The sequence below is a fragment of the Scyliorhinus torazame genome, chromosome 9 (genome assembly GCF_047496885.1).
Source record: "Scyliorhinus torazame isolate Kashiwa2021f chromosome 9, sScyTor2.1, whole genome shotgun sequence".
Taxonomy (NCBI): domain Eukaryota; kingdom Metazoa; phylum Chordata; class Chondrichthyes; order Carcharhiniformes; family Scyliorhinidae; genus Scyliorhinus; species Scyliorhinus torazame.
In genome coordinates this window covers 143,258,016-143,280,595 of record NC_092715.1, presented here as the reverse complement: position 1 = coordinate 143,280,595, position 22,580 = coordinate 143,258,016, and the positions used below count along the sequence as shown (strand labels likewise).

General features: G+C 46.7%; 1 protein-coding gene across 4 annotated transcripts in view; it reads right to left on the bottom strand.

Annotated features, from left to right (window-relative positions):
• The window catches only part of mfsd3 (major facilitator superfamily domain containing 3), a 163,496-nt gene that overhangs the window by 45,284 nt on the left and 95,632 nt on the right, over positions 1 to 22,580 (bottom strand). For all 4 annotated transcript variants that reach the window (XM_072516591.1, XM_072516590.1, XM_072516589.1 and 1 more), the window contains exon 5: positions 20,363 to 20,472. In XM_072516591.1, the coding sequence (XP_072372692.1) occupies positions 20,363 to 20,472 (110 nt within the window). The remainder of the gene's footprint in view (positions 1 to 20,362; positions 20,473 to 22,580) is intronic.

The following is a 22,580-nucleotide window of genomic DNA, read 5'->3' as shown; positions in this document are numbered from 1 at the left end:
CCCGTGAGGCAGCAGTGCTAACCACTGCACCACCGGGCCGTCACCCCCTCCACGGCACACTTAAGTCGAGTCAACTGGTACAGACCCTTTGGATGCGGTTAGATTCTCCCAAAATCCACTCCATTATCAAGTATGCTTTCTTCCAGCAATACTGCTCATTTTCATCCACCATCTCAACAAGCCCAAACCTTCTTCACCCTCAGGTTCAAACTCTCTACTGCTCTCTTAGTCAGCCACACCACCTCAATTGAAATGTTGCGGTGTGTATCCCCACAGTAACTCAACCCCTGGAGATATATCTCAACCTTGGTTCAAATTCTGTAGATTTCTAACTGATCCAAATGGAGATTATAGTCCACATGGTACGTGCAAAACTGCATCAAGTTGTTTTCTCCCAGGTGAATATAAAGGAGAACATATATTGCACTGATCAGCTACAGGTGGATTAATTTTGAGTCCACACAATATATTTATGCTGAGTATGACATTATGTTACATTGTAAACTGCAACTTTCATCTGATAAAGAAGCTGGGACCAAATTATGTCTTAGGTCCATCATTTGTAATACTGAAACAAGGGCAGCTCTACCCAAAACTAGTTTCCATCAGCTGGCAATATGAAGTCTAAGAGGCCAATTTTGCAGCACTGTACAACTTAATGAAATGCATATTTTGAAACTTTTCAATCATCTGAAACAATTCCAAGCAAGATCAGTTGTAATGTGAAGTATCTGAGCACATTAATCCCATAGCAGTAGAAGTGCTCATTTGGGATTTACTGCACTATGCCCGTGGAACACTGTGGTTTTACGTATATGCCTCCCACTCTCAACAAACATCATATGATACTCAATGATATTCATTGAAATCAGGGGCGGGATTCTCCGACCCCCCCCCCGCCGGGTCAGAGAATCGCTGGGGGGCGGCGTGAATCCCGCCCCACAGCTCCGACGCCGGCTGCCGAATTTTCCGGCGCTGGGGTTTTGGAGGGAGCGGGACTCGCGCCGGTTGGCGGCCGTTGGCAGTGGCCCCCCCGGCGATTGTCCGGCCCGCGATGGGCCGAGCGTCCGCCCGTTTTCGGCCGGTCCTGTCGGCGTAAATCAAACCAGATCCGTACCGGCGGGACCTGGCTCTACGGGCGGCCTGCAGAGTCCTTGGGGGAGCGCGGAGGGATCTGGCCCCGGTCGGGGGCCACCGATCCGCGGGCGGGCCTGTGCCGTGGGGGCACTCTTTCCCTCCGCGCCAGCTGTTGTCAACCTCCGGCATGGCCGGGGCGGAGAAGAACCCCCCTGCGTCTGCGCTGGGATGACGCCAGCACACGCTGGCGACCTTGCGCATGCGCCAACTCGTGCCGGCCGGCGGAGGCCCTTTGGCGCCGGTTGGCGCGGCGCCAACCCCGTCGCCGCCGGCCTAGCCCCTGAATGTGCGGAGGATTCCGCACCTTCCGGGCGGCACGACACCGGAGTGGTTCATGCCTCTCCTCGGCGCCGGTACGGCCCGCCCTGCCGGGTAGGGAAGAATCCCGCCCCAGATCTATTTTCTACAACAGAGAATAGAATCATAGAAGAGTTACAGCAAACAATTCATCGCATGTTTCAGCGCTCTGCAAGAGAAATATAGCATTGTCCAGCTCTTTCTCCATACTCCTACAACATTTTTGCTTCAAGAACTTATCCAATTCCTTTTTGAAAGTCAAGATTGAATTTGTTTTAGATTGTAATGACTCACTGCAAAAGAAGGCTTTTTTCCCCTTATCTCCTTTGCCAGTCACTTTAGATCTGTCTCCTTCGGTTGTATAAACTTCTTAAATCGGGAACTGTTTACCCCTATCTATTCTGTGTAAACCCCCGACTTTGAACACTTCTATTATTTCTCCTCTCCACCTTCAATTATCCAAGGGGCACAACCCTAGCTTCTTCAATGTATCCACATGCTGACGTTCCTCATCCCTGGAGCTATTCTCAATTTTTTTCTGCATCCTCTCGAAAGCCTTCACATTCTTCCTAATGTTACATATTTACATCGTCACTAAAATATACACTGGGGTAGAAATTTCTGTCAGCTACACAATCATACTAAATTCCTGTTGGTATTTTAATTGAGTTATTAATCCATTTAAAATAAATGTGCTATATTCATTCCAACAACAGACAGAAGAACAGCAACAGTAATTTCTATTATTATGTTTATATTATAAAAAATAATTTGTAAGGTGCAAAGCAATAGGAATGTACAGCATACATTCAGTGCATGTCCATGAACTTTTGTGTGCATCAAGGTTGACCGAGTGGGGGAACCAGAGTGTGAGCAGGAGGAGAATTTCTGACTTAAATCCATAATGCTTCCATAGCAGGTCACTCTCACTAAAAAGAAAAAGACTTTGGGTGTTAAAAGGAATTCACAACTAGGAGATGCAAATACGTTCTGGTGCACATGCCCCAGGAACAAATGTTTCTTTCTCCAGGAATAACCAATATGTTATGATACGTGCAATCGCATATTGCACTTTATCGAGGAATTCGAATCTGCTGGGATCTCATTAATAAATACATTACATGATGTAAAAACTCACATTGCCAGTAGAATAAATGGTGGCAAAGGCAGAAGGGATTGTGATAACAATACGCATCGTTCATTGTAAAACAATTCAAAAAATGGAAAGTTCGCAATCTCAGACGTTACGACTTCTGTAAAACAATACTGTGCGTGTTTCATCTTGATTCTTATTTCAGAGTGGGCAGGAAAATGAAAGTTTGCATGTATGTTCCACAGGCTAATAATTAAGGCTCCCAACAATTTTTAAATGCAATTGTGGTCAACTTTATGAAAAAAATCTTTGACTGCCATGACTGACTCTCAGTAATGGCGATCAATTAAAAGGATATATTTTGGGCACGATTCTCCGTAAAGATTTCGATGTGTGGTAGCGAGTGCGAACTGTCGCGAGCTTCCCGCCACACGGCCCGCAATGCTATTCAATGTAAATTGGTCCGCTTCTCGTCACAAATGAACGCTCGCCAGCCGATTCGCCGGGAACACGCTCACCAGCCCCTCCCCTGCTAACAAGGTCGAGCAGCACTTAAACAGCAGTTGCACAACCAACCCCACTCAACTCACAGCCATGGTCCGAGAGGACCGGCCCCAAGAATTGGCGATGCCGGCCTGACGAGGCTCCTGGATGCGGTCGAGGCCAGGAGAGATGTCCTGTTCCCCCAAGGGTCCCAGAGGGTGAGCCACAGGGCAGCCAGTGCCGCCAGGGACTCTATTCAATCCTTCTCCCCCAACCTTTCCTTCATACCCTGTAAGGGATGGGTTAATTCTGCTCGCTGTGAGGATACTTGGCAGCCTTCCAGGGCCAGGACTGGAACATGAGGCACTTGATGTCCAGACTCAGGCGTTCTCATCTATTTTGCTGACTTTTCCAACTGCTTATCTTATCTATTAGACTTATTTACTACACTGTATAAATATCAGGTCTTTTGCTCGTTTGTTGAACTTCACCTTGGACCTGAGTTGCGACAGGTGCCAGGAGCCGAATCTCACAGCCGCCGTCGACCCTGGGGTCCCCGACGAGCAGATGGGTGAAAGATTCCTGTGTTGTATTCTTATCTTATAGTACTCTTATATTATCTTCTCTTTTTTTTAAATTTGGAGTATCCAATGCATTCTTTTTCCAATTAAGGGGAAATTTGGCGTGACCAATCCACCTATCCTGCACATTTCTTACATTATATTCTCATATCATATTATTCTTATCGATAAAATAGAGTAGACAAACCCCTGTCGTTATTCTCTTAATTACATTGTGTCCAAATCACAAAGAACCCTTGGAGTAATCCAAGACACCCCCCCACCACTGTGAACCACGCGTGTGGCTAACGATGCCCTCTCTGTATCCACAGGAGAAGCTTTCGAGTAATCGTCGGGAGAGGGCCCAGACTAGCGGAGGCGTGCTGGACTTAAGAATCCTCACCACCTTCGAGAAATGGGCCCTGGGGTAGCCAAGGACAGAGCGGTCACCAGCGGTTGGCGAAAGCCGCAGTGGGGAGGATCCACCAGGCCCCACGCGGAGGACCTGTCAAATGTGAGTTGTTATTGCCACACTGAATGACCCATCCCTCCCACTGACCACATGTTCATTCCCCCGCAGGTCCTGCAGCTGACAGCACCGGCCCATCCTGAATGGCCCCATTACCAGGGGATCGGAGAGTGGCGAGTGTCAGGCCCCTGTTCAATTTCGTCCTCACTGTCAACAGGGGTGGTACCAGGGGATTGGAGAGTGGCGCATGTCGTGCCCCTGTTCAAAAAAGGGACTAGGGATAACCCTGGGAATTACAGGCCAGTTAGTCTTACTTCGGTGGTAGGCAAAGTCATGGAAAGGGTACTGAAGGATAGGATTTCTGAGCATCTGGAAAGACACTGCTTGATTAGGGATAGTCAGCACGGATTTGTGAGGGGTAGGTCTTGCCTTACAAGTCTTATTGAATTCTTTGAGGAGGTGACCAAGCATGTGGATGAAGGTAAAGCAGTGGATGTAGTGTACATGGATTTTAGTAAGGCATTTGATAAGGTTCCCCATGGTAGGCTTCTGCAGAAAGTAAGGAGGCATGGGATAGTGGGAAATTTGGCCAGTTGGATAACGAACTGGCTAACCGATAGAAGTCAGAGAGTGGTGGTGGATGGCAAATATTCAGCCTGGATCCTAGTTACCAGTGGCGTATCGCAGGGATCAGTTCTGGGTCCTCTGCTGTTTGTGATTATCATCAATGACTTGGATGAGTGAGTTGAAGGGTGGGTCAGTAAATATGCAGACGATACGAAGATTGGTGGAGTTGTGGATATTGAGGAGGGCAGTTGTCGGCTGCAAAGAGACATAGATAGGATGCAGAGCTGGGCTGAGAAGCGGCAGATGGAGTTTAACCCTGAAAAGTGTGAGGTTGTCCATTTTGGAGGACAAATATGAATGCGGAATACAGGGTTAACGGTAGAGTTCTTGGCAATGTGGAGGAGCAGAGATATCTTGGGGTCTATGTTCATACATCTTTGAAAGTTGCCACTCAAGTGGGTAGAGCTGTGAAGAAGGCCTATGGTGTGCTAGCGTTCATGAACAGAGGGATTGAATTTAAGAGCCGTGAGGTGATGATGCAGCTGAACAAAACTTTGGTGAGGCCATATTTGGAGTACTGTGTACAGTTCTGGTCGCCTCATTTTAGGAAGGATGTGGAAGCTTTGGGAAAGGTGCAAAGGAGATTTACCAGGATGTTGTCTGGAATGGAGAGTAGGTCTTACGAGGAAAGGTTGAGGGTGCTAGGCCTTTTCTCATTAGAACGGAGAAGGATGAGGGGTGACTTGATAGAGGTTTATAAGATGATCAGGGGAATAGATAGAGTAGACAGTCAGAGACTTTTTCCCCGGGTGGAACAAACCATTACAAGGGGACATAAATTTAAGGTGAATGGTGGAAGATATAGGGGGGATGTCAGAGGTAGGTTCTTTACCCAGAGAGTAGTGGGGGCATGGAATGCACTGCCTGTGGAAGTAGTTGAGTCGGAAACATTAGGGACCTTAAAGCAGCTATTGGATAGGTACATGGATTATGGTAAAATGATATAGTGTAGATTTATTTGTTCTTAAGGGCAGCACGGTAGCATTGTGGATAGCACAATTGCTTCACAGCTCCAGGGTCCCAGGTTCGATTCCGGCTTGGGTCATTGTCTGTGCGGAGTCTGCACATGAAATGAAAATCGCTTATGGCTTCAAATGAAGTTACTGTGAAAAGCCCCTAGTAAGGAAATAGGGCTTAAATGGTGATAATTTGTTTCTTGCCACACTACGGTGAGACCTCGATTTCCCTACGGAAATGGGCAGGTTGCATCGCAAACTGTTTGGCACCTGGCGAATTTCTCATTTTCTGCCTCTCCCACTATTCACCAGCTTCATTTCACTTTAGCGAGAGCGTAACAAGACCATAAACTTGATACCGAGCCACACAAGGAGATATTAGGGTTGACAAACAAAAACTTGGTCAACAAGAAAGTGTTTTTAAGCAGGAGAGAGAGGTAGAAAGGTTTCAGGAGTGATTTTGTGGGCACAGGGCACACCACCTATGCTGGAGCAATTAAAATGGGGAGGGGACACAAGGGGCGGGATTCTCCAATCCCATGGCTGAGTGTCCACATCGTCGTAAATGCCATCGCGTTTTACGACAGCGTGAACGGGCCGCTCCCAGGACTAATTCTGGCCTCTACAGAGGGTCAGCACGGCGCTGGAGTGATACGCGCCACTCCAGCTGCCGATCCCGGCACGAACTGTGCGCTGCAGGATCCGCGCATGCGCAGTGGCCTCCTTCAACGCGCCAGCCCCAACGCAACATGGTTCAGGGCTACAGGGGCCAGCGTGTAGGAAAGGATGCCCCCAGCCACAGAGGCTGGCCCTCCAATCGGTGGGTCCCGATCGCGGGCCAGGCCACATCGGAGGCCCCCCTGGGGTCGGACACCCCTCCGCCCCCACTGGCCGCCACCCGACCCATCAACGCCGAGGTCCCGCCGGCTCAGAGCAGGTTAGAACGGCGCCGGCGGGACTTGGCTCTTTTCTTACCGCCGGAGAATTGGCAGGCCGGCCGCGGAGAGTGGCCCGCAACATAGAACATAGAACATAGCTGTACAGGCCCTTCGGCCCTTGATGTTGTGCCGACCTGTGAAACCACTCTAAAGCCCATCTACACTATTCCCTTGTCATCCATATGTCTATCCAATGACCATTTGAATAGCCTTAGTGTTGGCGAGTCCACTATTGCTGCAGGCAGGGCATTTCACACCCTTACTACTCTCTGAGTAGTAAGACAGGCGCCACGCCAACCACGCCGGTGCCAATTCTCCGCTCTGGGAGAATCCCGCACAGGAAGTCAGAATTGCAGAGAACTTGCAGAGTTGCAGGGTTGAGATGAAAGAGACAGGGAGGAACATGGATGGAAAAATTTGAAGACAAGGATGAGAAGTTTAAATTAAGGCAACATATTTATCCTTCAAAATTTGGCTTCCCCCCAAGCTTTTCAGGGAAGTAAAGTATTTGATCAAGTGGTTTGTGGGTGACAGTTATAGGCCTGCAAATCTTCATTCATTCAGCCTAACTGCCGTACTGGATCAGCTGGAGAGAACTTTGAAAACTTTATGACTCTCTGTGCACATACATTCATAATATTTGTGCATAAACAGGAATTTGCAGCAACTTTGAGTGGAACTCTCCGGTTCCGTCAGTGGCCGGGTCATGGTGGGTGAAAATGTGGAGGACTGCCCAAAATCAGTTTCCTGCCAGTGTAAAAAAGTTTTCAATTCGGCGTTCCCATTTTCATGGCGGGTCGAGTAGGAAACGCATCTGTGCTCAGTTGAATATCATGAATACTCATTCAAATGTTTTCTCACTGGAATCACCCCCCCACTCCAGATCAAATGGCCAGACTGTAAACTAATGAGACCAGTGTGATTCACAACCAGATATAACTGACGTGTCCCCGGTGAGTACTGTTTCACCCATCACCTTGAGGTATGTTCGCCTCCGACTCCATGCCAATACCAATGGCAACTCAAGGCGAGGTCAGAACCAAGATTTATTATCTTAAATTAGTGGTACGGTGGGATGGGGTGGGGGTGCGCACATGGGGGCCCATTGGTGGAAGGGGCCGGACGCCAAAAGCTTGACTGGGGGGTATGATTGGGTAAGAGACCACAGAGACATATGACTGAGGAGGGTGGTGAAATTAGTCAGGCCCCAAAACATAGACAGTCCTGTGGATCTGCTCCACAATTTATAGGACTGTGCTTGGTACCCCTGTCCTGAGAGACAGAGAGGGACTGTCAATCCTGTGCCTGTCCTACTCAGCCTGGTGCACAAGGCATGACCAGTTGCCCCTAACACTTTGGTCCTGAGGGACCCTTTGCCCCTCTCGTGGAAAATCTCGAGGGTCAAAATGAACCAAAGCAAAAGGGACCACATGCATATGTCTCTTGGTCTCAAGTCCGATAACCCTTGTAGCTGGCAGTGTAAGGTTTTGATGGTCCCTCACCCACAACACACTCAGAACAGTGGGGCTGCTGTGTAATCCTAAGGATACAATCTGAATGCCATGACTGACTCTCAGTAATGGCTGTGAGGCCACACTTCAGCTCACCTTTCAGTGGCCTATGAAAGCTTCAGGACCGGCATAGTCTTATAGTCAAGCAGTCATAAACATACTTCCATTGGAGTCTCCCAATTTCCCCTGCTGTTAGCTGTGGGATTTGTCTGAAAATGTTGACACTCCGTCTAGGCCTTAAGGACCCAAATAATTGATAATAAAGAGTATACATTAGATACATTGGAGTCTCGCTCTGATCCCATTTGAGGCCTCCCCATTTTCATTCTTTTGTGACATCTGCACATGGAAACCAGGTATACCAATGTGATTGTAAGTTGCGCATTACTACATCGATTGACCATCTCAGAGCTGACAGAGGGTTAATGTGGTGAGACGCTGGCCAGATCTTCTGGCCCCATGCTGCATCCTCCCATGTCAGGTATCTAGGGCCTCTGCACACCACTCCTAGGTCACAATGTTTTAACATCCAGCAGGAATTGCAAGACTAAACATATGTCAACAAGGCTCATAACTCTAACTCATGAAGGTTGGAAGGTGGGCACTAATGTTGGGTGATGTTCAGATGTTCATGTGGACATGAGGTAACATGACAAGCAGATGGAAGTGTATAAGAACTCCGAGTTTGGGTTCACCAAGCTTACAGAGAGTACATAGAGGCCAAGAAAAAATGTTCCGACTCTGTGTGTTGCAATTCAAACCTGTAGGATCCATATTGAGCACTTTACAATGCAGAAATATCAGGGACTAAAGCAGCCTCCAGCTTCTAAACATATGAGGAATATTCTATGAATCTCTGAAGCAGGTCTCAGAGATACTTTGGCCAACCACAGCCTTCTTAAGGGCAGAGGCTTCACACATGTCGATACTGCGCTGAGAACAGTCAGGCATTGTAGCAATAAGGTTCTAGACACACTGGGCGGGATTCTCCACTCCCGCGCCGAAGTGCCCACGCCGTCGAGGTTCACGACGGTGCGAAACGGCCCCGATCCCGACCGGTTCAGGCCCCGACAATGGGCTAGGATCGGGGCCGCGTCATCTACACATGCCAGGCCTTGTCGCCGCGTAAAGGCGGCGCCGCATAGATGACACGGCCAGCGCCACATAACTGACATCACCCGCGCATGTGTGGTTGCCGTCCTCTCTAAGTCCGCCCCGCAAGAAGATGGCGGACGGATCTTGCGGGGCCACGGAAGGAAGATGGTCCTCCTTCAGAGAGGATGACCCGACAATCGGTGGGCAACGATCGCGGGCCACCCCACATTTGAGGTACCCCCCGGTGCAGGATCCGCCCTCGCCACCCCGCAGCCCCCCCCCCCCCCCCCCCCCCCCCCAGCGATCGCGCGCTGTTCCCGACGGCAGCGACCAGGTGTGGACGGCGCCGGGGGGAACCCGCCGTTTTGGCCTGGCCGCTCAGCCCATCCGGGCCTGAGAATAGCGGGGGTGCTGGAGAATCGCCATTTTGGGTGTCTCCAGCGATTCTCCGGCCTGCGGCCCGCGGAACTCGACCGGGCCGTTCCCACCGCTTGGGAGAATCGCGGGAGGCGTCGGACCAGCATCACGGGAAATTTTGGCGGCCCTGGCGATTCTCCCAACCGGCGCGGGAGTGGAGAATCTCGCCCCATATGCTGAGGCCGTGGTGTATATAGTCAGACAGAAGTGGCAAACACAAACAGGAGTCAAAATCTATTTACATTTGTGCACATTATATCCACCCGTGCTACCATTGTGCTCCTAGTATCATTTAATTTTCAGTAACCTGCCGCTATGACTTGATGCAGCCCAAACATCCATAGCAGAGGTGGAGGCAGCCTGCAAGCTACACGTGTGCGGTGACCTTGGCGAACCTCCGCTGGAGGGCCGAGCCCTGGAAGATCCTGGTCTCCTTTAGGTCTCCTGCTGTGGTGCATCTTCTCAGCTGTGGAGCTGCAGCTGGAGAGGTCACAAGAAGAGGCGACTGGGATCAGATGATTGCCCATGACGTCACCTGGGTGGATGGTCCCAGGGTGTCCAGGTGATGGTCCTCCTGCCAGAGTGCCCCGTCTGACTCCTTGAGAATAGGCACCTGGAATGAGGACGGGTTGCCCTGTCGCCCTCTTGCCTACCCACTGATGGATACCACATATGGCTAGAGTGATGAAGTGCAGCTCCTGGCTATTAGCAAGCGCCATGTTCTGGACAAAGGTCCACATGGCGGTCGCCATCCTACCAGTGTTGACCTCCGCTCGCGGGCATGTTGGTGCTACGACATCAAATTGAATACGGATGAACTCATCCATCATACGTTGCAACCTAACAACCCTGCCTGATGTTCTAGTGTCTGTAGTTGCAGCTCCAATATCTATGGTGAAGGCTGAGTCTAGAGGCTCATCATCTGACTCGGACTCAGCGGAGCCTGGCCTCCAGCAGTCCTCCGAGTACCAGTGACCTTGGATGTCCCTGCCTCCACCTGCTGTAGACCAGAATCTGTGCTGTGATCACCAAATTGTGATCCCAAATCTGCTCTAAAAGTAACTTCAACCAAGGTGTGTGTCTCTGCACTGGGTGAACACTGTGACAATTCTTCATCCATTGTGCCCTCAGAATCCTCATCCGAGGTGATGTGAGGGCTGGAGCTAGTGAGCTAGCTGCCTCTCCCTTTTCCTACTGGAGCCTATCAAAGAGAGGAGCTCGTGATTGCCTGCATAGTCAACAACATTGCAAAGGACTTGTAGTTTTGTTGCGTGAACAATGAGCTGGTAATCAGTTATCGCTGGCTTGGAGATGCTGGTCTCATCCTCAGCGCAGACATGATCCCAGACCTTGCCAGTCAGCTCTGCTGCGTGATCTTCAAAGATGGTGAGGGACCGGGCCCAGGGACCCCTCCCCTCATTCGGTCGAGGATCTCTCCCTGCTGTTGTTGGCAATCTTCTCCTGCATAAAGACAAATGATCAGGCTATGGGAAGGATGGATGCCAAGGCACATGATAAAGATGCCTGCCGTCTTTGGATGATCAGTGTACATGAGTAAGAATTGAGGACATGAGTTGCACATGATGTGAGGAGAGATGAAGATGTCAAAGTGACTTAGAGTCAGTAATGATGTCCCTTGTGATAGCAGTGTGTGAAATCGCAGTGCACTGTGACCTTGTGATTATTTGATGGGGTTGTCAGAATGTGAGTTGAGAGTGTGGAGAAGGTTGCCTTATTCTGGAGGAGCGAATGAGTCCATACATCCTCTTCCTGCACTGGATGGCGATCCTCTTCTGAGGAGTGCTGGCACTGACTACACGGGTGATCAGCTCCCAAGCCGGCCTGGTGAGGTTAGTGGATCTCTTTCTACCATCACAGGGGTAAAGGATGTCGCAGCATGTCTCCAGTGCCTCCAGAAGTGCCCCCTTTGCTTTGTCACTAAACTTGCAGGAGCAGTCAGCTGCTTTTCTTTGAGGTTACAATGGGGCAGGTGAATCCCAGACCACCCTGCCACAAAATACAATGTCCTTCAATTTCATGCTTATATAACGATCAGAAAAGCAGATAACATGGTGTGGATACCTCTCCCCGCTCATCATCAATCTTAGCGGAAAGTTCTGCCCTTTATAAATTTCAGGCTTGTCAGAAGCATTAGCCTGTGAGAAGGAAATAATGTACAGGAGGCAGTGACAATATTTTTATCGCAACTGCTAACTTCAAAAGCTGTTGCCACTATTAAGCACACCAGAAATCAAACAGACGGATGTGCAAAATGAGAAAATTTTGACTGGGAGGTTGTATCTTTGAATGATCCCCGGAAATTTCACTGTAATGGATATTAACACAGGGATGATGAAGGAATGATGGTATATGTGCAAGTCAGGATGGTGTGTGACTTAGATGAAAGCTTGGAGTTGATGATATTCTTACTGAATGAGAAATTTGGGCACATGGTTCCCAAGAGACAGGCCACTGGAATCGACAATTCCAACCAGACATTCTTAGCGAGGTTATTATCCATGGTAATAGTGATTACGCTTCTTCACAAGCTATCTGGTAAAATTATTTTATTCTATGAAGAATTTTGGGAAATCAATTTCAAAGGGTGAATGTATTGTGACAACTTTGGGCGGGATTCTCCGATCCCCCGCCAGGCCAGAGAATCGCCGTGGGGCGGCGTGAATCCCACCCCGCCGCCGGATTCTCTGGCACCGGTTTTTCGGCGGGGACGGGAATCGCATCGCGCCGGTCGGGGGCCGTTGGCAGCGCCCCCCCCCCCCCCCCCCCGCGGCGATCCTACGCTCCGCGATGGGCCGAGTGGCTGCCCGTTTTCAGCCAGTCCCACCGGTGTAAATCAAACAAGCTCTGTGGGTGGCCTGCGGAGTCCTCGGGGCGGGGGGGGGCGCAGGGGGATTTGGCCCCAGGGGGGCCCGCACGGTGGCCTGGCCCGCAATCGGGGCCCACCGATCTGCAGACGGGCCTGTGCCGTGGGGGCACTCTTTCCCTCCGCAATGGCTGCTGTAACGGTCCGCCAGGGCCGGCGCGGAGAAGAACCCCCCTTCGCATGTGCTGGGATCACTACAGAACATGCTGGCACTCACGCGCATGCGCCAACTAGCATCGGCCGGCGGAGGCCCTTCGGCAGCGGTTGGCGCAGCGTCAACCCCGCCGGCGCTGGCCTAACCCCGATGCCGGAGTGGTTCACGCCACTCTGCGGCGCCGGTACGGCCCGCCCCGCCGGATAGCGGAGAATCCCGGCCTTTGAGTTTCTATTACGCTGACATGCGGAGCTGGATTCTCCGTCCCGCCATGCCAGATTTCTTGTTCAGCACGCAGGCGGGATGCTTAGTTTCGCCGGCTGGTCAATGGGGTTTCCTAATGTGGGGCAGCCCCACGACGTTGGAAAACCCCCAGACTGCCGGCAAAACGGAGAATGCCGACGGTGGAGAATCCAGCCCGTGGTTTCCTTTTTATGTTGTCATACACAATCTGTACATCCAGGGAGTGCAAGACTTTTGTGTTGAAGTAATTGAGGGGGTTTTCTATCGGTGCTCACATAACAGTGTGGATACCATTAAAGCACTCTGAACCTTGGAAAAGTCTACTGTCACATAAAGTGGATGGTCCTAACTGTCATAGTCTTGCCATGAAAAGTCATTAATTTCTCTACTCTCCTGTAAAATAAATCAGTCACCCATGCTCCTGAAATGTCTCTGCATATAAGTTGAGTACAGTCACAGACAGAAGACAGCAGTGCAGCCGGATAGCTGCAGGTCTTCAGGCAGTGGCAAAGCTTCCCTACTGCTTCATGGTGAAGGGCATTCTGCTCATACAAATCTTGGTACTAATTCATTCATTAAATGTTTTGACTTGAAGGCCTCTGCATCTCATAAAAACCTGGGTTTGGATTTGATATTTTTGCCCAGAGCACTGACATTGTGAACTAAATTTGGATTGCACAGACTGAACATGTGCAGCAGTTTACCTAATTTCCCAGGATGCGCAAGTACCATTTAGTCCGCTAAGATGAGGAACGCTTTTTGGTAGCTTCAAGCAGTTTCTGCTCAAAAGCTTTTCAAAATTAGAGGTCATATTTCGCAAAACCTTTACTGAACAGAGTAAAGATATAGGTGTCTTGTGGGACACAGGAAAAAATGGCAGTGCTTTTATTAAATGCATGCTGTAACCTTTGTGTTCTCTTCTATAAATTGTATGACGTGAAAGAGGAAGCTAGACATGGAGCAGGGAAAAGACACAAGAAAGAGAGTGTTGAGCAAGAAGGAATGTGTAATTCTCAATAAATTTTGAAGTTAAAGAATTACCCAATCAGTTTTGGTTGATAGTTAGAAATGGTCAATGCTATTTATGTACACCTGTGAGACAGAGGTCTGGAAATTCCTGTTTTAGCAGCAAAAGTGTTGCAGAGTACTTCTCCTACACAGTTTTGCTCCAAACCTGAAATGGGGGGAGAAATGTCAAACTCTTTGCATTTTGTGAGTCTAAGATGATTAATTGCTGTATATAAGTTTGGGTTTTTTGAAGCTAAAAGGATTTCCAGGCCTGTACTGGTATGCATGTGTTGAGAGCTTTCAAGGGCGTGAAGGCAGGATATTCCCAAAAAAGCCTGGGAAGTTGGATTTGACATGTCCCTTGTACACTGAGAGGGAAAGGAAGTGGAAGATCAAGATTTGGTTGAAATGAGGGAATATTGGTCGAATCTGAACCTGGACTATAATCCGGACACCCTCAATTACATATGCCTTTTCCAATCCCAGGAATATTGAGGCCAGAACTGATCCACCATCATGACAGATGCTCCAGATGGATCCTGAGACCTATCATTGATCAACGTCAGAGTTTGCAGCAGGTAAGTTTATAAAATGAAACATGTGTTTTTGGTAGCTCCATTTCAAAAGGTCTGGAAATCCTAATGTTCAAACAAAAGAGTTTTAGCACAGTAAAATCAAAATCCTGGCGGTTACCATTGAACGGAACAGAATTAGACTAACCACATAAGTACTATGGCTAAAAGAGCAGCTCAGAGGTTAGGAATCCTGCAGCAAGTAACTCACCCCCTGACTCAGCAAAGCCTGCCCACCATCTTCAAGGTACAAATCAGGAGTGAGGTGGAACACACTCCACTTGCCTGGATGAGTGCACCTCCAAAAACACTCAAGAAACACGACACCATCCAGGGCAAAGCAGCCTGCTTTATTGGCACCCCATCCACGAACATTCACACCCTCCAACACAGAGGCACAGTGGCAGTGGCATGTACTGTCTATGTAATGCACTGCAGGAACTCACTGAGGCTCCTTAGACAGCATATTCCAAACACACAACCGCTACTATCCAGAACGATACGGGCAGCAGACATATGGGAGCACCCCTCCAAGTCATTCACCATCGAGTCTTGGAAGTAAATCGCCGACCCTTCACTGACGCCTGGTCAAAATACTGGAACTCCCTCCTTAACAGCATTGTGGGTTTGTGTATATCACAGGGACTGCAGTAGTTCAAGGAAATAGGTCATTAACACATTCTCAAGGGCAATTACTTGATCTCCAAAAGAGAAATTGAGAGAAGTGCAAACTATTTGCTAATAATGTTGCCTGAAGAAAGACATATCATCAGAGAGTGAAATAATAAATCAGACATACAGGAAAAGTCTCTCTTAGGGCATAAGGTAATCCTGGAGACACTAATTCAACTAGCAACTGACATGGTGCAGCATTCAAACAGTGTATGACATGGTGCGGTGTTCAAAGTGTGTGTGTCATGGCGCAATATTCAAACAGCATGTGATATGGTGCAGTGTTCAAAGTGCGTGTGACACGGTGAAGTGTAAAAAAGCGTGTGACATGGTGCAGCATTCAGAGAGCGTGTGACATGGTGCAGTATTCAAAGAGAATGTGACATGGTACAGCGTTCAAAGATCGTGTCACGGTGCAGCATTCAAAGATCGTGTCGTGGTGCAGCATTCAGAGAGCGTGTGACATGGTGCAGTATTAAAAGAGCATGTTACATGGTGCAGTGTTCAAACAGCGCTTTCACCGTTCAAAGAGCGTGCGACATGGTGCAGTATTCAAAGAGCGTGTGGCATGGTGCAGTATTCAAAGAGCGTGTGGCATGGTGCAGTATTCAAAGAACGTGTGACATGTGCAACGTTCAAAGAGCGTGTGATATGTTACAGCGTTCAAAGAGCGTGTGACAAGGTGCAGTATTCAAAGAATGAGTGACATGATGCAGAATTCAAACAGCGTGTGTCATGGTGCAAAGTTCAAAGTGTTTGCAACATGTGCAGCGTTCAAAGAGCATGTGACATGGTGCAGTATTCAAAGTGTGTGTGTCATGGTGCAGTATTCAAACAGCATGTGACATGGTGCAGTGTAAAAAAGTGTGTGACATGGTGCAGCATTCAAAGAGAATATGGCATGTACAGCGTTCAAAGATCGTGTCACATGGTGCAGAATTCAGAGAGCGTGTGACATGGTGCAGTATTCAAAGAGCGTGTGACATGGTGCAGTATTCAAAGAGCATGTGACATGGTGCAGTATTCAAAGAGCATGTGAAATGGTGCAGAATTCAGAGAGCGTGTGACATGATATATCCATTTTATTTCTACATCTTTCTGTTGTAACTCCGCCAATTTTCCTGCACTTAAAATATCCGCCTCATCCTCCACCTGTTCTTGTTCTTTTTCAACCATCTGATCAAAAATTGTTTCTGATAATTGCACTTCAACTTCATCTTCACTCTCTGATTTCTCCTCTTGTCTTAACCTGTGATTTTGCAACCTTGTTACTTCACAATCCGGAAAAATCCCAGGATATTTGTCCTTCAACCCTTCATTTGACTGATTTTCCACTGGCTTATCAACCACAGTAGGCATCACTCCCACCTGCGATCCAGCTATATCATTACCCAAGATAAACTGTATTCCTGGACAAGATAGTTTATCTATTACTCCTACTACCACTTCACCACTCTTCACTGGACTTTCCAACCTTACCTTATATAATGGAACGCTACTCCTCTCACCCTGAATTCCACATATCACCACCTTTTCTGGCAACATTCTTCCCAAACTACATAATTCCTCATCTCTTATCATTAAAGATTGACTAGTCCCTGTATCACTTAAAATTGTGACTTCTTTACCTGCTCCTCCTGACATACATGAGTAAACTTTACCCACACAAGTAAATTCTTTAAAGACATCTGGCACCTTCTTAACAATTACTTCTTGAACAGGCTGTACAATCGTTTGCACCTCCTTCGCTTCCTTCACCACTCTAACAAACCCCACTGTCTCATCCTGTTTTACCACATCAGCCTTCCCAGTGCTTTTCTTCAACCACCAACACTGTGACTTTACATGGCCTTGTTTATTACAGTGAAAACATTTGAAACTTTCCATTTCTTTTCCACCCTCCTGGATTTCTTTTTTAATCTGAGGTACACTCTCTTTATTGTCTCCCATCAGATCACCTTTACCTTTACCACTTGAGTATTTCTCATGTCCCCAGTTTTTATCCCTCACCGGCTGAAACTGATGTCAGAAACCAATCTTTGATTTATGAACTAATTCATAATCATCTGCCATTTCCGCTGCTAATCTCGCAGTTTTAACCTCTGTTCTTCCACATGAGTTCTCTCTACATCAGGAATTGAATTTTTAAACTCCTCCAAAAGTATAATTTCTCTGAGAGCTTCATACGTTTGGTCTATTTTCAAAGCCCTTATCCACCTATCAAAATTACTCTGCTTGAGCCTTTCAAACTCAATGTATGTTTGACCAAATTCTTTCCTTCAATTTCTAAACCTTTGTCTGTAAGCGTCAGGCACTAGCTCATATGCACTTAAGATGGATTTCTTCACCTCCTCATATGTTCCAGATACCTCCTCCTGTAGTGATGCAAACACTTCACTAGCTCTACCTACGAGCTTTGTTTGAATCAGTAACACCCACATGTCCTGTGGCCATTTCATTTGTTTAGCTACCTTCTCAAATGAAATGAAAAAGGCTTCCACTTCCTTCTCGTCAAACCTTGGCAATGCTTGGACATATTTAAATAGATTCCAACCAAGCCTTCGACTATGACGCTCTTTCTCACTATCCTCATCACTATCATCCAACTGTACGTTTCCCTTTACGTCTGCCAATTTTAACTGATTGTCATGTTTCATGGCCATTTTCTGAAGTTCAAAATCCCTCTCTTTATCTTTTTCCCTGATCTGTATCTCCCTTTCCTTTTCTTTTTGTTCTGCTAGGGCTATTCTTTCTTTTCTCCTTTCTTCTCTCTCCTTTTCTTTTTCCTCTCTCTCTCTTTCTTTCTTTTTCCTCTCTCTCTCTTTCTCTTTCCACTCTCTCACTCTCGTATGCCAGCCGCTTTAATTCTTTCTCATGTTCCATTTGTTTAATTTGCAACTGACTTTTTGCCATTTCCAATGAGTCAAACTCTATCTCAGGCAACTTTAAATGCATAACAACCACCATAATTACCTAATCTTTTCGCATTTTGTCAGGTAATGTTAACTGCACTTTTCTTGCCAAATCGAACAGTCTGCTTTTCGTTTCTGACCGTAAAGTACTACGTGTGACATTCTCCACCCCCAAAAACTTCTGAGCCTCTGAAAGAGTAATTGTTCACAACACTCTCCCCACTTAAACTAAAATACCACACCGGAAAAGCAACAATCCTTCACTGTCTTTAAGTTCACAAAAGCCAATCCAATAGATAGACTTTTATCCCCCTCGAGCCACCAATTGTTATGGGGGAGGCGTTTTCAGAACCCCAAAATGTATCATGGAGTTTAATCAACCGCTCCCTTTAATGGATTTGTTGCTTTTCCACGCACACGGCTTTTTCCCTAGGTGATAGATTACAATTATGGACACGTGGGTTTTTAAACACAAAACACTGTTTATTCCATGAACTCAACTTAACATCTTGAATAAACATTGGATCTCTTAACACCCCTCACTTCAAAGATAACTCAGAAAATATTGCAACAGTAAATAACTCCTTAAACTGTTCCTTCAAACTTCCAAGAGACTTAACAGTATCACATCAGGTTAAAGGATATATATATTTTCTGTAGAATGGCAGAGATATATTAGCTTGGTTGATTTCAGCTCCAGCATCTTGCTTTCTTCTTGCAGCTCTCTGGACACACACAGACACACACAAATTGCTTTTTAAACTGGCTTTCTCCCTCCAAGCAACTCACAGCAAACCAGAACTTCTCAAGCTGTGTCTCCAACTGGCTTTCTCCTTTTAAACTGCTCTCAGCAAAACGAGCCAGGCACTTTTTAAAACTGAAATTAAAATCTAAACTGCAAAATGGCTGACCTGAGCTGAGCTCCACCCACTCTATGACATCACTGTTTTCTTAAAGGTACATTCCTTGAACATCCAGTTCTTAAAGGCACTCTCGCATGACACACTGTATTGACTAGCAATGTTTGACAGGTAAATGCAAGCTATTTTCTTGTGTGATGTTAAAGATATTTTAATACTGTGTTCGTAATAACATTTGTTTTAATATACCATATCCCTATTTTGAGTGACTTCACCCCCGAGCGAGGTATCCTTTCCTCACAGTCTTACAAAATTGAAATATAATATTGGAGTTTCTGTCCAGGATCCCAGCCACTGTTAGGATCTAGTCCGGAATCATAATACATGGTTGATCTTCCACCTCGACTTAATTTTCTTGCCCATTCCCCATACCTCTTGATTATCTGAGTGACCAAAAATCTGTCTTTCTGAACCTTAAATATCGACAGTGATGGGAGCATCCACAACCCATGGGGCAGAAGATTTCAAAGATTCACAACCGATTGTGTGAAGAAATTTCTCATCTCAATCCAAAATGACCGGCCACTTATCCTGAGGCTGTGTTCCTTTGTTCTAGATTATCCAGCCAAGATGAACAACCTGTCCTTTCAAGCCCCTTCCCAAATCTAAAACCATAAGGCTGAAAAGCAAGCAAGCACTGTAACCAAAGTTTGGGAAATTAAGAAAATTAAACAACCATTGAATCATCATCCTAGGCTAGGTAAAGTTAGATTGCACTTGCTCATCAAAAAGCCAATTTCATTTTTATAAAGGAAACTTATGAATTAAACAGTATCACAACGGTCAGCATTTAACTGGGGCAGCATCTGTGTCGCAAAACTTAAACTTCAGGGATAGAACATACATAATGCACCAAACTCCACCTTAGGTTTTCTTAAATATTTGTCTAATAAAGTAAAAATGCTGGAAACAGAAAAAAGAGAAAGACTAAATATGGAGACAGTAGCATTAGGAATTTGTTGCAATTGACTGTAGTTATAGTTGTACAGCAAAACTTGATGACTGTGGGAAAGAAGGTAAAGATCTTGTCCAATGCTCTAACCTGCTCCCCTACCCAAAAGAGTTGCAGTTTCTCTGCTTAATAGACAGCTGGAATGTACACATCATTTCAGATTCAAATCCAGTGGATCCTGGCCTTTTCCAAATCAGTTATTGTGCAACTTCAAATAGGCTCTTATTTTTAACGACCTGTTCTTCTAAAAGGATAAACTGGCATTGATGTTCATGACAGAAAAACATTGGAACAATAAAAATAATTGTTTTATCTAAGCAGTATGTCTCAAAGACCGGATAGCGCAATAAGAGTAACAAGAATTCCCTACTCTAAATTTCACCTGGAGGATAACCTAATTGACACTGAAATACTATCAGGTTAGCAAAATAATGACTGTGTCATAAAATATGCCAATTTTACCTGTATTCTTTCCTCAGCCTTCTGGGTGCACAGCATCATGATACTGAATGTCAATGTTGTTATCAATCCACTGAGAAAATGCTGTAAAATAATACTTAGCACAGCTGCACCTAGGACAAATACAAAATAAATTGAAATTGAAACTTTGACATTTTATTGATGAGTTGCGACATAACATGAAGAAGAAGCAGGATAAGAAACCTTTTCTACACTGACATGTCAAAAATATTAGTCAGGATCACTGCCTCAAAGAAAACACCTGGTTCTACTTTCAGCAGAAAATTCAAAATATTCTAATCTGGTATTTTTTTTCTTCTGACCCTCAAAAACAAAAAAACCCTCTACTTTCATTACAAAACTGGGAAGTGATTCAGGAATTTATCCAATTAAATTCAAGCTATAATCAAAAATCTGATTACTATTGTAATATGGGGGAAAGGATTATGTTTCAAGAAAATCTAAATGCCCAGCAGCACCATTTCTGTCACATCATTTAAAATGGAAGTTTTCAAAAGAAAATGTCACAAGTATTTCCATTGTTGTTTTACAACTATCTTTACTTATACATGGAAACATACATAGAAAATAGATGCAGACGGAGGCCATTCGGCCCTTTGAGCCTGATCCGCCATTCATTATGATCATGGCTGATCATTAAGTTCAATACCCTGATCCCGTCTTCCCTCCCATATCTCTTTATTCCTTTTGCCCCAAGAGGTAAATCTAATTCCTATTTGAAATTACTCAATGTTTTCGCCTCAACTACTTTTTGTGGCAGTGAATTACACATATTCACCACTCTCTGGGTGAAGAAATTTCTCCTCACCTCAATCCTTAAACGTTTACCCCTTATTCTCAAACTATGACCCCTAGTTCTGGACTCCCCTGAAGTGTTGGGTGCTCTGAGGTACAGCCGAACCAACACGGTTGCGATTGGTACAACGCAGTTTTATTCCATTTAACTATTTATACATCAAACTTGGTACTCAGCACGTAGTGACTGTGTGAGTGTCTTGCTTTGAGGTCCTGGTCCTGGCCCTGTGCCGTCTCCAGATGGACTGCACAGGAAGTGTCGCGTTTCTTGTTTTATACTGTGTCTGCTCTTGTCTGTGATTGGCTGTCGTGTTATGCGTGCTAATTGGTCCGTTGGTCTGTCTATCATTATGTATGTGTTATGATGTATGTTTGAATATCATGACATCCCCCTTTTTTACAAGATTATGTGCCTACGTGGTCATAAATATAAATGTGTCCTGAGTGCAGCTAAATGTGTGTGTGTGCGTAATATTTACATCATGTACATGGGGCTTAACTATATACAAGGGGCGATGTCAGGTGTGACATGCTAACGAGGTTGTACCATATAACAAAAAGAAAAACAACGTGGAAATTTGGAACGATCAAACAAATGCCTATAACGAGAAAACAGAGACATGTTATAAAACAGTGGTTGCAAAAGTTCAACGTGTGAACTGTCTCATAAGTCCAGTCTAGTAGGTGGGCGACGAATTTGGGTTGACCGTCAGGGTGGCACACCATTCATCGCCCGGATTGATGGTGTTGACCCGGTTCCCATCAATGACTGCAACCCGGAAGGCGTCTTGGTCATCTGTGTCATCGGTTTGGATGTCGTGATGTGGAGGATGAATGGTCCGCACGTTCCTGCAAGGTTGTCGGAGATGTGGAAGATCAACAGGTTGAGCCACTCGACAGTAGGCAGCGTAGTGGTCCATCTTGCCACAGCGTAGGCATTATCAGGTTTTTGCAGGAAATTGCCCTTTTAAATGTGCAGCTCCACAGTTGCCGCACGTCGTGACATCATGGTGTTCGTTACGCCACTGCGCATGCGCAGTTCGGTCTTGCGTCGGGCGCGCCTGCGCAGCACGTCCCTCAGTGTTGCCATAGGTTTTGGCGCGCACAAATGCGGGAGGCCTTGAAAAGCGAGCGAAACGGCCGCCCTCATCCGGGCCGCGGGCCGGGAGAAACTCAATTGCCTGGACGCGTTCGGCCTCGTGGGTGGCCTGGCTTGCCGATTCGGTCGCGTGGGACCCCCTCCGTGCTGATTCGGTCACCTGAAATTGGGCATATCGGCTAGTCGCATTCTCACGCAGGACACAGGCTTCAACTGCAGATGCTAAGGTCAGGCCTTTTATTTTTAGAAGCTGCTGGCGTAGGCTGCCCGAGGCAACCCCAAAAACGATCTGGTCCCGGACCATGG